The sequence below is a fragment of the Rhinolophus ferrumequinum genome, chromosome 18 (assembly GCF_004115265.2).
Source record: "Rhinolophus ferrumequinum isolate MPI-CBG mRhiFer1 chromosome 18, mRhiFer1_v1.p, whole genome shotgun sequence".
Classification (NCBI taxonomy): domain Eukaryota; kingdom Metazoa; phylum Chordata; class Mammalia; order Chiroptera; family Rhinolophidae; genus Rhinolophus; species Rhinolophus ferrumequinum.
The window spans coordinates 29,212,550-29,226,790 of record NC_046301.1 but is presented as its reverse complement, the minus strand read 5'-3'; the positions used below and the strand labels follow the sequence as shown (position 1 = coordinate 29,226,790).

The following is a 14,241-nucleotide window of genomic DNA, read 5'->3' as shown; positions in this document are numbered from 1 at the left end:
TTTGAACTCTCCAGTCTTGTGTCAATGCCTACTTACACATCCAAACCTCCAGGTAACCCTCTAATTACCCCCTGAAGAACTCATGTATTGAAGCCATCTGATTGCCCCAATGAAGGACTCGTGTATACATCCACCTGACATCCATTATTCAGACCACTGGACGTGACCAGACCACCAGGCACCCATCTTCCTGAGTGCCTGACATCTGACTAATCACTGTCTTGGACCAATCCTAGGGCTAAGAATACAGGAATAATCATTCTCAAGAATGTACTTTCTGCTATAAGAACTTTTAAGTTTTCTTTCCTCTTTGGAACACTTCTGGGTTTTTGCCTAGTTGTGTTTCTAGTTTGCAAACTCTAAGATCCTTGACTAAATCTCTATCATTTATTTCTAGCAAAGCCTCCAGACTTTCTGAGTTCATTCCAGAGTTCAGAGAAGTGATGGGGTGGGTTAGGGTGGGTTGGGGCGCAGTACGGTGGGTTGGGGCGCAGTACAGCTCTTGTTAGACCTTGTAGGTCATTGTAACGCCTTTGCTCTAAGTGACATGGGGAGCCATTGGAAAGTTTTTTAGCAGAGAGATGACCTGATTTATAATTTAAAGTTCTCTATTTTCTGTGTTGAGAATAGACCGTAGGGGGAAGGGAAGAGCCTGGGAGGTCAGGTAGGTGGCTATTACCACACCAGTGCAGGTGATCCCCAAACTTTGATGCACATTAGAATCACCTGGGGAGCAGTGAAAAATCCTAGGACTCAGATCACATCCTAAACCAATTAAATCAAAATATCCAGGAGTGGGAGCCAGGCATAAGTATTTTTAAAAGATCCTTGGATGATTCTAATGGGCAGCAAAGTTTGGGAACCACTGACCAAGGCCAGAGATGATTAGGACTTGAATCAGTGTAGTAAGCAGTGGAGGTGGTAAGAAGTGTTCAGGTGCTGAATATATTTTGAAAATTTCTATAAGACTTCCTGACAGATCAGATATGTGATGTGAAAGAAAGACAGACATAAACATCCAAGATGACACCGAAGCTTTTGGAGCGAGGGATTGGAATCGTGTCATTGCTGTTCGCTGAGATGGAAAAGACTGTAGGTGGAATGGGGTTTTCAGTCGGGGCGTGTCGTGGACATGTTGTGTTCGGGATGCTTAGTGAGCAGTAAGACATGAAAATGATTGGGGCTAGAGATACCAGTTGAGAGTTAGAGGCATAGAGGTGAAATGTAAAGCTATGAAACAGGATGACTGTGGAAAAGAAAGAGAAGAGACCAAAGACTAAGCTTTGAGGTGTTCTATTATTATCAGATTGAGAAGAGGTGTAACCAGCAAAGAAGGCTGAGGAGGTACCTCCAGGGAGGTGGGAAGAAAAACTAGGAGAGTGAGATTACCTGGAAGCCAAGTGAAGAAAGTGATTTAAGGAGCAGGGAGTCATCCACTGGATCAAATACTATTATGAGTCGAGTAAGATGAGGATTGAAAATTGATGAGTATCCTGGGGAATTTAATAAGAATTGGTTTCATGGAACGGTAGAAGGGAAAGCTTGACTAGATTTACAATAGATTGAGAGGAGAGGATTTTGAGACAGTGAGTTTAGACAACTCTTTGGAGGAGTTTTGCCACAAAGAACAACGGGGTAGTTGTTCTGGGGTAGTAGCTGGCAGGGAAACTGGGGTCAAAGGGAGTATGTGTTTGTTAAAATGGAGTAGTTAACAGCAAGTTTGTACATCTACGGGAGTAATCCAATGGAGAGTGAAAAGCTGATGAATTAAGAGAAGAGGGGAGAGTAGTCTGCCTTAGCCCTTCAGTTGGGAAAGGGGATGCAATCTGGTGCACAAGAGAAGGGATTCGCTTCTGATGGGCACAGGGATAGTTCATCTATTAACAGACTGGAAGCCAGAGCACGTGAGTGCAGATTCTTACAGGTAGTGGGGAGTGATGGTGGCGCTCTGTGGACATTCTCAATTACTTCCATGTTTCCAGTGAGTGCAATGACAATTCAGCCTGGTAGTTTGCCCACATTTGTAACAGACCTGGCATTCAGGTGTCCAATGACAGCTGTCAGGGAACATCATAAAGAACCCAGGCAGCTTTCAACATGATCACAATGAATTTTAGCTATTAGGTACTTTAGTAAAGTCTCTGATTAACAATACAGTTAACTGGGGTGGCCGGTTAGCTCAGTTGATTAGAGCGCGGTGCTCTTAACTACAAGGTTGCCAGTTCGATCCCCACATGGGCCACTGTGAGCTGCGCCCTCCACAATTAGATTGAAACAACTACTTGACTTGGAGCTGATGGGTCCTGGAAAAACACACTTAAAATAAATAAAAGTTAAAAAAAAAAAAAAATACAGTTAACTGTTGAAGCAAGAAACAGCCAGTAGAGGGAGAGCTAAGTACGTGTAAGATGAATACAACTATAGGTGTGGTTTTGCCCAGATAAGATCCAATGCTAATGATGATATTCACGTTGATTTCCTTCGGTTTGAACTTTCTATTGGTATTTCTTTGGTTTTCTTATGAATAAGGCATACCATCTTGCCAAAAGTTGAAAGCAATTTTTAAGACCACAGTCTAAATATCTACCTTCAATTCTTTTTGACCTCTTTGCCTTTTGAATCCTCCTTTTGGACTAAAAACATAGACCTACAGTTACTGGGGGTTATCCTAGTAATGACTGAGTTGCCTTTGAAGGTCAAACACTACCTGAAGTTGAAGGTTAAAAAAAACAGCCTTTTCCCTGTACTTGATGTGATTGTTTAGGTGGCCAGACACAGCAAAGTGGAGTAAGTTCTACTTTCTTCTCTTCTTGGCATCATTTTACAAATATTTGTTTTTCTGTTTTGTTTTTTTAAAATATGGATGTAGAATTTAAATTCCAAAAGGAGTTATTTAAAACTGTGTGGCACTCATGTATACAATCACACAATACAATGTTGTTTGGTTTTTGATGAACTTCACGACCTTTGTATCAAGAAGCCGTTTATCTTTACCACCTCATGTCACCCATTTCTCCCAGTTGTCTTGTATTTGGGGGTGTAGGAACAGTACTTTGTCTCTTTTGGAACTGGGGCATGTTTCATATCTGCTGGAGTAAGTCAGATCCATCAAAATTACTTTCACCCTCAAAGAAAGTATGCTGCAAGGTGGATGCTGAGGCTATTTGGGAAGGAAAAATGACTAACCTCTGCCTGCTTGTAGGAATATGGCAGAGAAGAATGTAAGATCCCCAATTCACATACAATTTAAGTTTAAATGAAAGGGGAAAATAGCATGAATCAATGTCTGAGGGAGGATATTGTCCGCAAATAACCTTCCGCTGGCAAATCAGTTTCACTTCTGCTTGTGTAAATGTGACTTTGTGACTGTGACAAAGGGCTGTACACCCCAGCTGGTTCCACATTTCTATACTAAGGCAAAGAAACTGCTACCATTTTCACTGTGGACTCCTGGAGCTGAAGCAGAAAAAGTGACATCTGGTAAGTTTTTTTTATTATATAATTTATGCTGTCACTTATGGTCGATTTTTAAAAAATAGACTTTAGGTTTACAGAAAAATTGAGAAGATAGTACCGAGAGTCCTCATATAACCCACACTCGATCTCTTCTCTTATCTTACATTAGTATGAAATATTTGTTACAATTAATGATCCAATATTTGTAACTGGAGGCTAGACTTTGTTCAGATTGTCTCAGTTATTATAATGTCCTTTTTCTGTTTTAGGATCCCATCCAGGAGACCACATTACATTTAGTCATCATGTCTCCTTAGGATTCTCTTGGTTGTGACAGTTTCTCAGACTTTCCTTGTTTTTGATGACCTTGACAGTTTTGAGGAGTGCTGGTCAGGATCTGAGGAGTACAGGTCAGATATTCCCTAGGAATCTCTTCTATTGAGATTTGTCTGTTGTTTTTTTTTCATGATTAGATTAGAGTTATGGGTTTAGGGGATCAAAGGTACATACTATCAACATGATTTAGGACTATTGATGTTGATTTTGATCCCTTGGCTGGGGGAGTGTTTGTCAGGTTCCTCCACTGTAAAAGTTACCCTTTTCCCTCCTTTCCATACAGTCCTCTTTGAAGGAAGTCGCTCTGCAAAGCCCACACTTAAGGAGTGGAGTGGTTATGCTCCCTCTTCTTGAGGGTGGAGTGTCTGCATAAAGTATTTGGAATTTTTTTACGTGTGTATGGGAGATTTGTTTCTTCTCCCTGTTTTGATTTGCTTAAAATAAGTCATTTCTTGAGGGAAAGTGAATTCTACTCTCTTGTTTGTTTAAGTGAATTTAAGGCTATGTAAAGGCCAACGAACTAGAAATCTGGAGGATCAGGATTTAGTTTGAATTTTATTTAATAGTGTGATCTTAGGCAAAGTCAGTAATCATTCCTCCCCAAAGAAAACATGTATCGCAGACTCCACTGGGGTAGTATTAATGTCGTCTTATGCTTCACTAACTTTGGCAAGCTTAGGGGAGCAACATAAGAGGATTCAAATTCTGATAAAGTACGTTATGAAAATATCTGCCTATTTTACTTGCCTACTCACCTGGGGGAGAAGGGGCAGAGAAAATCATGTCATCCCAATGCCTCCTCTACTGTATCTATGTCTGGTGGCTGCACTTCTAATGCTGCCCACTTCAGCTGATGTGTTAACACAGAAAACATAGCTCTTTTCCTTTGGGGATTTGAAGGCCCTTGTTTCAGTTTTACTTCTAAGCTGTGTTTAAATTGCTCCTTTGAGACAGTGCAATGTCCAATAAGTTGGTCAGGAAATGCTGCCAACACCAAAGGTACTGAAACCTTAAAAAAAAAAAAGGAAATAAATCCTAAATGTCATCAACATTCCATCATTTTATTAAGAATCTCCTGCTCCTTATTTTACTCTTAGGTTACCTTTCTGGGGAGGAAACAGATTTTACCAAAGACTCTTGAAGGAAAACGGGATAGAACCCTCATGGTGATTGGTCAATGGGAGTTAGTTTATCATCTAACTAACTGTGGCATCTGTTCCCCCAAAACTAAATAGACTTGGCCCAGGTAAATACTGGTACTGATTTCTAGTTTAATTGTCTTCATGAAATACTCTAAAAAAAAATTGTACAGATGCTTAAGTGTCTGTAGAGGAATATGCATTATCATATTTAATCCTTAACAATGAACTCTGGATTTTCACATTCTCATTTTATACATGGATAAACTGAGGCTCAGAGATGTTAGATGATTTGTTCAGTGTTACACTGAAGTACTGGAGCAGGATCCAAACATTCAGGCAGTCTGACTCTAATTCCAGAGTAATTTCCACTACACCATTCACTGTCTGGAGTGTAAGCCCTGGGTGTGCAGACAATTTGCCCATTTTGTTTGCTGATATATCTCCGGCACCTAGAACAGAGCCTGGCACGTAGTAAAGACTCAAATATTTGTTGAATGAATGAATATAATTTCTGCCATTATTAATCTTATCATCTAAGATATGTTTAAAAGATACACTTCATTTATTCAAAAATATTTATTTAGTGCTTACTATGTACCAAGTACTTCCCCCATTTATTTTTATTTTATACCCACGTTTAAGTGGGTAATAAACCAAAGTTGATCAAAATGCTCCTTAAAGAACTTAGCTAATTGAAGCATTTTGCTTTTTTTCCTGTTAGTATTGCCTCAGGCTGGGGGTAGGGGGGTAGAAATGAAAGGAAAACAAGAAAAATATTGGGAGGAATTAATGGTATGAAGCAAGGTAGGGTGAAATGAGATTCTGACTAAAAGAGAAGAGCTAGCGGAAGAGAACAGGATGTTGGTAATTCTTAACGCATTCAATTCTGCATCAGACACAGAATGAATGCAGTAGAAGCCTCTCTCTCTCTCTCTCTCTCTCTCTCTCTCTCTCTCTCTCTCTCACACACACACACACACACACACACTCACGTGTGCACACACCCACACTCTGGCTTATTTTACCTCTGAGGACATTGAAGAATTTCCTGGCAGTAGGTTCACTTTGAGTCCCTGAGTACAATTTTATCAAGTTGCTTCTCTCCCTCCTCATTTGTGGGCACTGTTCCCTTCATTCTCCGGAGGCTTCGTTTAAATAGCACTTATTTAAGGCTGCTTGGTGGCGTGAAGAAAACACTGAACTTGGAGTCACTATGTGACCTTGGACACGTTCTTTCCTTTCCCTGGGCCTCACTGTCCATATTTGTAAAAGAAGGGGTTCCAGAGTGTCCTTTATTTAAGTCCACTGTATGAAGCTGTTGTAGTATAGGAATGACTATTGCACATGTGTCACCTCTATTATGTTATTCTGAGAAAACAGACAATAAGAAAACACAAACAGAAGAGAGAGTGGAAGAAGCAAGGAAAACTGTCAAAATTCATAATTATTTAACAGGAACCTGGTTCTGTGTAACCTTCCTTTATCTAGCTAAATATGCAGAGTCTCATTTAAAAGACACTATTCTTAGGCTCAGTGCACATGAATGTAAATAAGTACTAAAAGCAAAACTAAAGTTCTAACCGCATAGTTGAAATACAAGTGAAATAAGCCACAAATGAAAACGTTGCCTATATCAGCAATAAATTTAGGCTGTTTCCAATTGCTTCTCCATAGAAACCAAATTTTCACGATTTCACCATCATTACTGTCTTCTCTTTGGGGAAAAGTGGACCCCAACATTTGAAGAAGGACTGTGCACCTATTGGTTGTTTTCTCCTTAAAGCAAAATGAAACTGACATTCAGTAATCTCAGTTGTGCTATTTTTGATCACTCAAAATCATTGGTACAGTCTTGGTTCCAACAACAGGTGACATTTCAAAATAAGAACTTCAATTCTGTTGGCACCCAACTAAATCAGAGAACATTCACACTTCAAAGACTCGTTTAATCTTTCACTCACAGATGGGAAAACTAAGACCTCAAGCAATGAAATGATGTGTCTGAAGTACTACAGCTCCTTTGGTGGGTGGCAAAGAGAACTGGAACCTTCCCCACCTGATTTCTAGCTTAATGCCTTTCCCACCACATCATTTAATTCAACCCAATGACTATATACTGAGTGTCTATACCATACCCCCCCCCATTAAATTATATATTTGTTTATAGGTCATTCTTTTTCAATGCTTGGCACTTAACTTTATTTTGTTCTCCCTCCTCAGCTGTTTTGTAAATGATCTCTTTCAATTTTCCAGTGTCTTAGTTTCCCAATCAAATGATCCGGTCCTGCCAGTTTTTGAACGTTGACGGAAGGAACGTGAAGCCCAGTTCACCACAACCACAACTCAAATCATTTCCAATTTCTTCAAATTTCAGTTAGGGGTCACATATTCCTCGTGTACTGGTACAATAGATGCCTGTGTAGCGGGAGGCCCAGGGTTTCATATCTCGGTTGTGTGCAGCTAAACCTAATCCAAGGTAATCAGTAATCAAAAATAGCACAACTGAGATCACTGAATTTCAGGTTCATTTTGCTTTAAGGAGTAAACCATCCATAGATGCATAGCCATTCTTCAAATGTTGGGGTCCACTTTTCCCCAAAGAGAAACAGTAATGGTGGTGAAATTTTGGTTTCTGTAGATAGTTACATGCAAACAGCCCTTGTTGGCCGCTGTGTACTGTTGATTTAGTAAATGAAGTCAGATGAACTGAAGTTCCTGTGACCCTGTAGGAAGGAAGACACAGCCACTGCCCACATTCCAGAATTTCGTGAACACATTTGCTTCTACTCTAAATTCACTTCCCTCTCAGATTGATGGGGCTGATTCTCTGTTTGAACGGTGCTGACACCAACGTGTTCATGCTTTTGGGCTTCATGTGACTCCTCCATTTCCCCCTGGGATTTGATGGCCAGAACACAAGTTGTCCTGGAGGCCTGCAGTAGATTTGTCCACTGGTAGGACCATTTTGTTGTGTTTCCTGTGCCCACTGTGATACGATCCAAACATTTTGTGTAACCATGGGTCATTGAGCTGCTGTCTTCAGAAAACAAAGATCGCTTTCTGAGGAGTAATTCTCTTTCTATATCTAAAGTTATCGATAGGCATTACCGTATTCTTGCACATGTCATAGCTCATCTACACGTTCTCCCCCCTCCTAAATCACCTAGGTTTTGATGTGGTTTAGCATTTCCAACTCAGCATCTCAAACCGGGAATTGCTTATGTCTCTCGTGAATTTTAGTTACCTCATCAGGCACTTCCACTGTCAGCTTTCCTGGTGAACATTTCAAGTAAGAACATAAACTCTTGGATTTGAAGTAGCCTTAAAATTCATCTAGTCCAATGCCATTATTAGGTGGACATACCAGTATATGTTCAGACACCTGTGGCAGAAAAATTCATTACTCTCTAAGGGAGCTCATTTTATTTTGGACAACTCTGACTACTAGAGCATGTTAAGCCCACATGTGCTTTCTTGTACCTGTCACCTGGTAGATCTAGTGAGTGGTCCCCTCCTGGGACCACAGAAAACATACATCATCCCTCTTTTATATGCAGCTCTAAGGTCATGTATTTGAAGACCACTGGGCACCCCCTCCCCATCTTCTGCTTTTGCCTGTGTCTTCTCTGCCTCAAGTTAAACGTTCCCAGTCCCTATTGAGCGGTCCTCACTACTAATCCTGCCCCATCTGCTTTCTTGCCTATTTGTTCCTATTCTGCTTTACTTGTTAAGCCAGGATCATATCAAAAACAACATGGTTTTCAAACCTCTTTTGGTGAAGACTCTCATCAAAAGCTTCCCGTCATTTTATCCATTCCTTCAGCATTTTTTGTCAGTCATTGCACTTCATGATAGAAATGCATCATTGAAACAAATGCAGCCATGACCTTGAATAGCTCACGGCTCAGTAAGGAGGGCGAGACATAAAGGAAGCATAGCCAACATTATAACAGAGGTGTTCTCAGAGCAGTGGTGACACAAAAGGGGAATGACTGAGAATCAGGACACAGTTTCACAGAGGAAATGCTAAAACAGGATCTTGAAGAAAGAGTGGGAATTCACCAGGAAGAACAGGGGAAGGGTATCCCACACAGAAAGAACAGACTGTGCTAAAACGCCTTGGAGCACTGTGTAGTTAGAGGAGGGCTGCAAGATATGGAATGGAGAAATAAGGGAACTCTACCTAAGGCTCAGGACCTTGCACATAGTAGGGGTTCACACTGCATTCAGCCAGCACCTACCAAGTACAGAAACCATTTCGTCAGTTAATATCCACTAGCCAAGCTAAGCTGTTTTGACTGATGCGTTGTGATTTATATTTGGGGTTAATATGTAAATGAGGCACAGTTTCCCGAACTAACTGCCGATGGGTCTAGTGGGGGGTGGCAGGTCAGGTGAAATTTTTCATATTTCAGAAGGGCTGGTGACTCTCTCCTTTTGAATTACATGGCTGAGTGATCCAAACAGCAACGTCAGCTACAGAAAGCAAGCACGTCGGTGCTCCCCACTTGTGTTCCTCAAATTCTTCTCTACATGTAGAGACAAAGAAGCTCCAGGATAGCGTATCCCCACCTGGTCTGTGCATGGCCCTCTCTTCTGGGCCTCCATAGGTCCAGTTCTCCTCAGGGCCCGAGCCCTACCTGCTGGTGAACAGGAGGCAGGTTGGATCTGACACTTCTCCTTTTGGATGTGCCTCTCCTCCCTTCCCCGCAGATGCCCTATGCTGTGGGGCTGCCTATAGCCTCCAGTAGGGGTCTTCCTGGTTAAATTGGGAGTGGGATAGTGAGGAAGATCCAGAGAACCTAGTTACTACCACATCCCTCCTTCCCCACACCGTAGCGGCCAAAGCAACTTCAGGAAATCCCAGGAACATCCAAAGTTCCATCTATCAGATTCTTGCTGAGATCTGCTGGGACTGAATCTTACTGGCGCAAGGATTCAAGGCTTACCCGATTGGGGTACTGATGTCACTCAAAGCAGCAAAGTTATGTAATTTCACCTTCATGGCTCTAGTCACTAGAGGTTATTCTTATTTCAGAGTGAGTTTCCTTAAAGATCTCAGGTCATATCAGTTTCAAGTTCTATAGATACAACTATTATTGAAAATCAATGGTCAAGCATTGATTTTTGTCACATTTAAATCAACACATAGTGTACCAGGTGTGGTGAGGGAGTCAAAGATAAATTAGAATAGTCATTTCCGTTGGGGGCTGGGAATCTAGATGGGGAAATAAAACAAAACAGATTTACGTGTTATTTTTGTTTTGTTTTTGCTTTTTTGTATTTACAAAAGTTTCTGTTGTTCCCCATCCCCACTCCTTGTACTTTGTCTGTCTTTTTAGGTTGGTTCTCCTAGGTGGACAAAAGCAGTTGTTTACATAACAGGAAATGGCAGAAACTGAGGATTTTGTGGGCCAGGAGCCACATCCAGGTAACATCCCTATAATCTCCCCTGCTGACGTAAATAGAACAATTTACTGTGATATAAATAACGTCTGTGTTCAGACGTCGTTCCTTGCTCTTTATTCAGAAGCCGCCTTCTCATGACACCTTTTAATAGTGAATGAATATAAATTATTCCACCAACAACTAGAATAGCCTATCCATAATGTAGTGGACTGTCTGACCAGCAATTAGAGTTGTGTCCGCCCCCTAAAAGAAGGGTCCAGAAAACCACCTTGGATCTTCTGAGGGTGGCCTCTCTTAGAGGGGGCAAGGTAAGGCCCCTGGAATCTTTTCAGGTGCTTTCCTTAGAAGGGGAAATATAGGATGGATTACATTGGAGTCAGTGAATGTGACCCCCTCCCTACAAGGCTGTGTGCAGGCCCCCGGATCCAAGCAAGGCGCCGTCCCCAGGAAGACACAGGGAAGTAACCCCTCTCTGCAGAACATGGATTGTGTCACACCCTTTGTGTTTTGAGAATCAAAGAGGCTTAGGGATGAGGGAAGTCTTGTTTCTGGATCAGTGGGGTAGTGGCTAGCATCTGAGGAAGGGGGCTGGACACACAAACCAAAAGCACTGCGACTTTTGGGCACCCTTGGTTGAACTTAGCTCTGAAGGAGTGGAGTTGTTGTGCTTACAAGATCCATGGCAGTCCCTGGCAATGGAATGCATCAATAACCAACCTGTATCCTGAGGTCAGGCTATCTGGAATCTGTTTTCAAAAGTGACCCCTTGTGGCAGCAAGAAACAATAGCAGCAGTAGACTAAGGTTCCCTTCTTTGGACCTTCCCTCACCCGCCCCTACTGCTCCCTCCTGGGATCATTGGGGTAAAATGCCGGAAAAGGTGAAGGGGTGCTTGACAATTACAGGAAATTAGAGATGTGCCAGTTCAGGCCAGTTCATTCCAGTTACAATCTAATTTAAAAATACTTCCCTTAAACGGTATAGATCCAAGATGGAATACTTTCTCCTTTCCAGGTGGTTTTCATTTTAGAAATTGAAGAGGTTTAAATTCCTGCTGTTTTATCTGACTTCTTATCCTCTGCTTTAGTTGAGAACTAAGCTTCTAATCTTTTATCATATTAATTACCAGTGCTGATAAAGTTGAAATAAAGGCCACGGATATGGATCTGTCCCTTGTTTTATGCTATATGTGGCTAAGATGTGGTGCCAACATTGTTTACACAAAAGAGTTCCTGAGTTACAAAGTCCAGATCAAGGCCTGCGTCCATTTACTTTCTCTCTGCAGACAGGTTGTATAAATATCCTGGAATTCTGAGGCACCTTTTATAAGACAGTCTACAGGGCTCTTCATTCTGTAGCTGGCCCTGGGGCCTGAGTGGCATATTCTTTTCTTCTCTGCCTCTTCCTTTCCAGCTCCAGCCACCCAGCCAGCAACCACTTGGTATTTAATTCTAATGCAGTTCTTAAACTGAGCCAGGATAAATTCTTTGAGTTGGGCTCAATCATTAAGTTAGAATGTCTGAGATAGAAAGGCTGAAGCATAAGCTCTTTCAACACCCTGTCACCGTATGAGCATGCGGTGGCAGAGACTCAAGCTTTGGCAAACAGCTTACTTCTGCACTGCAATACTCTGTGGGGTATGAGCTGGCTCCAGAACATGGCAGAATTTGTGCTGGAAGACGCAAGGCTGAACAGAGGGGAAGAGTGCCTGTGCTATGTGGGAGACCTGTGTCTGGAGCCCCATGACGGTGGATGGGCCATGTCCCCATCCTGGGTCCCCAAGTGAAGCTCCTTCTCTGTGGTTCTTCAGGGAGGATGGCCTCCAACTTCACAGTCAGTTTTGGGTCTTCACATTCTTATACGAGCTTAGCGTGTTATTAACTCTTGGGGATCAACTCTTCTCCCAGTTCACCTCACAGCCATTTCCTAAGGCACAAGCCAGCCCCAGGAGCACTGGGTTAGGACCGTTTCCAACAACCTTGGCCTCAAAGACCCACCTATTGCCCCTTTCTAACCAGGTGAATACAGATTGAGGGGAGGGTTGCTAAAACCCATCCAAAACACAATGTTTTGGTTATACCTCCTGAGGAGTGTGGACCCTACCAACCATTTACTTCATAACCAAGGGGAACCAATAAGTGGAAAAAATCTCCACAGAACTGCAAAGAGCTGTTTCTTGGTGATTTCTATTCTTGTCTGTGTCAGGAAGCTGCTGCTAATGTCTTTCAGTGAGGAAGAGAAGAAAATTCCCCAGATGTAATCTCTGGAGGGCATCCTCTGGGAGAGCAACCTCCAAACTTGTTACATACATTTTTGTCAGCCCTCTCATTTTGCAGATGAAGAAACGGAGGCTCAAGGAGAAATGAGTTGCTCTGGTTATGTGGCCTGTTCTATTCTCTGCATTCTGCTCCTGATCAATTTCTTTCCCAATTTAAAAAGACCGCCCAGAGGCCTTTCTTCACTCCATGCTTAGCCCTATCTTGAGCTTCTGTCTACACAGGTGGCACTTGGTGAAGAAGATCCAGCCATTTTGGCTTCTTGGGATTTCCAAACAGGAACCGTTTATTTCATTTCAACATATCATCTGGGGAGATATGTTGGACGTTGCATTTTGGAATAAGATGCAAAGTCCTGGGAAGTAGGAACCAGACTGGAATGGCCCAACAGTGTCTGCTTCTGAAGTGAGCTTCCAGGCATGCAGAGCCGGCAGGGGTTCTCTTAGACTCTTCGGGTTTGTGTATTGATAGAAGTCAAGCAAAAATACCGGGTCCCAAGAACCTAGAATTTTATATAACCTCTGCTTATCTCTAGCTGACGACGATTTATTTAAAGAACCGATGAAAAAAAGAAGACGATCTGATCGAGACCAACGGTTCCGAGCATTTCCCTCCGTGGAACAAAGTGCTCTTAAGGAATGTGAGTGTCATGGAACTGCTATTAGGTTGTTTGAATATGGCTCTGTTCTTTTTCAAATGCGTGAAAATGCTCAAAGGAAGAGAAGGGTAAACTCAGAAGCAGGATAAAACATCTTCATATGATCCTGATCCAGAAAAGGTGCCTCATAGTCTCTGCAGAGATAGATAATTTGACAATTTATCTCGAGTCTCTGGAGAGGAGGGTTGTCAAAATAACCTCTTCCTGATTAGAACAAAGTCTGTGAAAATGGTTGGTTTTGTGCTTTAGTGGGTATTTACGTGATGCCCTTACATTTTTCCCCTTTATCTTTCTTTTTCTTTCTTTTAAAATATAGTTGATATACAATATTATATTAGTTTCATGTGACTTTTTTTTCCTTTTTGTGACCGCAGGAGAGAAGAATCTAAAAGGGCTAAAGCTTGTGGCAAAGCCTATGCTGACTTTTATTACAAGGCGTTTCAGAGCAGCCTGGCTCCTTGAGAGGCTGTCAGAATCAATGGTTGCTATCTCCCATGAGCTGTTACCTTAATGTCAGATAATGGGCTGTCTTGTTTAATTGGCTTTTCATTTCATTTCTTTTTTTTTTCTTTCTCTGCAATATTGAGCAGATTCCCCCTGTGGAGATCTAGCATTTGATCCCCTGCCAGGTACATCCCAGTTAATACATCTATATTTTGATTCCAGATGAAAAATTGGAGTCACGGACAAGAAGGGTTTTAAGCAACACTTACCAGAAACTTATTCAGTCTGTCTTCCTGGATGACAGCATTCCTAATGGAGTCAAGTATCTCATGTGAGTCTGATACCAGCTCCCATCAAATCTTACTTAGATGTCTTTCCTTAGGGGATTGTAAGTGGTTTTCTCCAACAATGAAAGGGAATTTTCAATGAGAATCTAAGCAAAGAAGGCTGACCATTTCCATAGCTATGGGCCATAATTATGATTGATAGTTGCCATTCATTGAGTTGTTGCTGTTGCTCGG

At 41.9% G+C, this 14,241-nt stretch overlaps 1 protein-coding gene across 4 annotated transcripts in view; it reads left to right on the top strand.

Moving 5' to 3' along the window:
* The first annotated feature begins 3,354 nt into the window (after nt 1-3,354).
* Nucleotides 3,355-14,241, top strand: part of NUGGC (nuclear GTPase, germinal center associated) — a 46,392-nt gene continuing 35,505 nt past the window's right edge. For 3 of the 4 annotated variants that reach the window (XM_033135370.1, XM_033135371.1, XM_033135368.1), the window contains exons 1-4: nt 3,355-3,480; nt 10,277-10,365; nt 13,154-13,258; nt 13,943-14,051. In XM_033135370.1, coding sequence (XP_032991261.1) covers nt 10,323-10,365; nt 13,154-13,258; nt 13,943-14,051 — 257 coding nt within the window. In that variant the 5' untranslated portion in view covers nt 3,355-3,480; nt 10,277-10,322. Of the gene's footprint in view, nt 3,481-3,731; nt 3,867-10,276; nt 10,366-13,153; nt 13,259-13,942; nt 14,052-14,241 lie in introns of those variants that run through there. The other variant, XM_033135369.1, reaches the window with a different exon arrangement.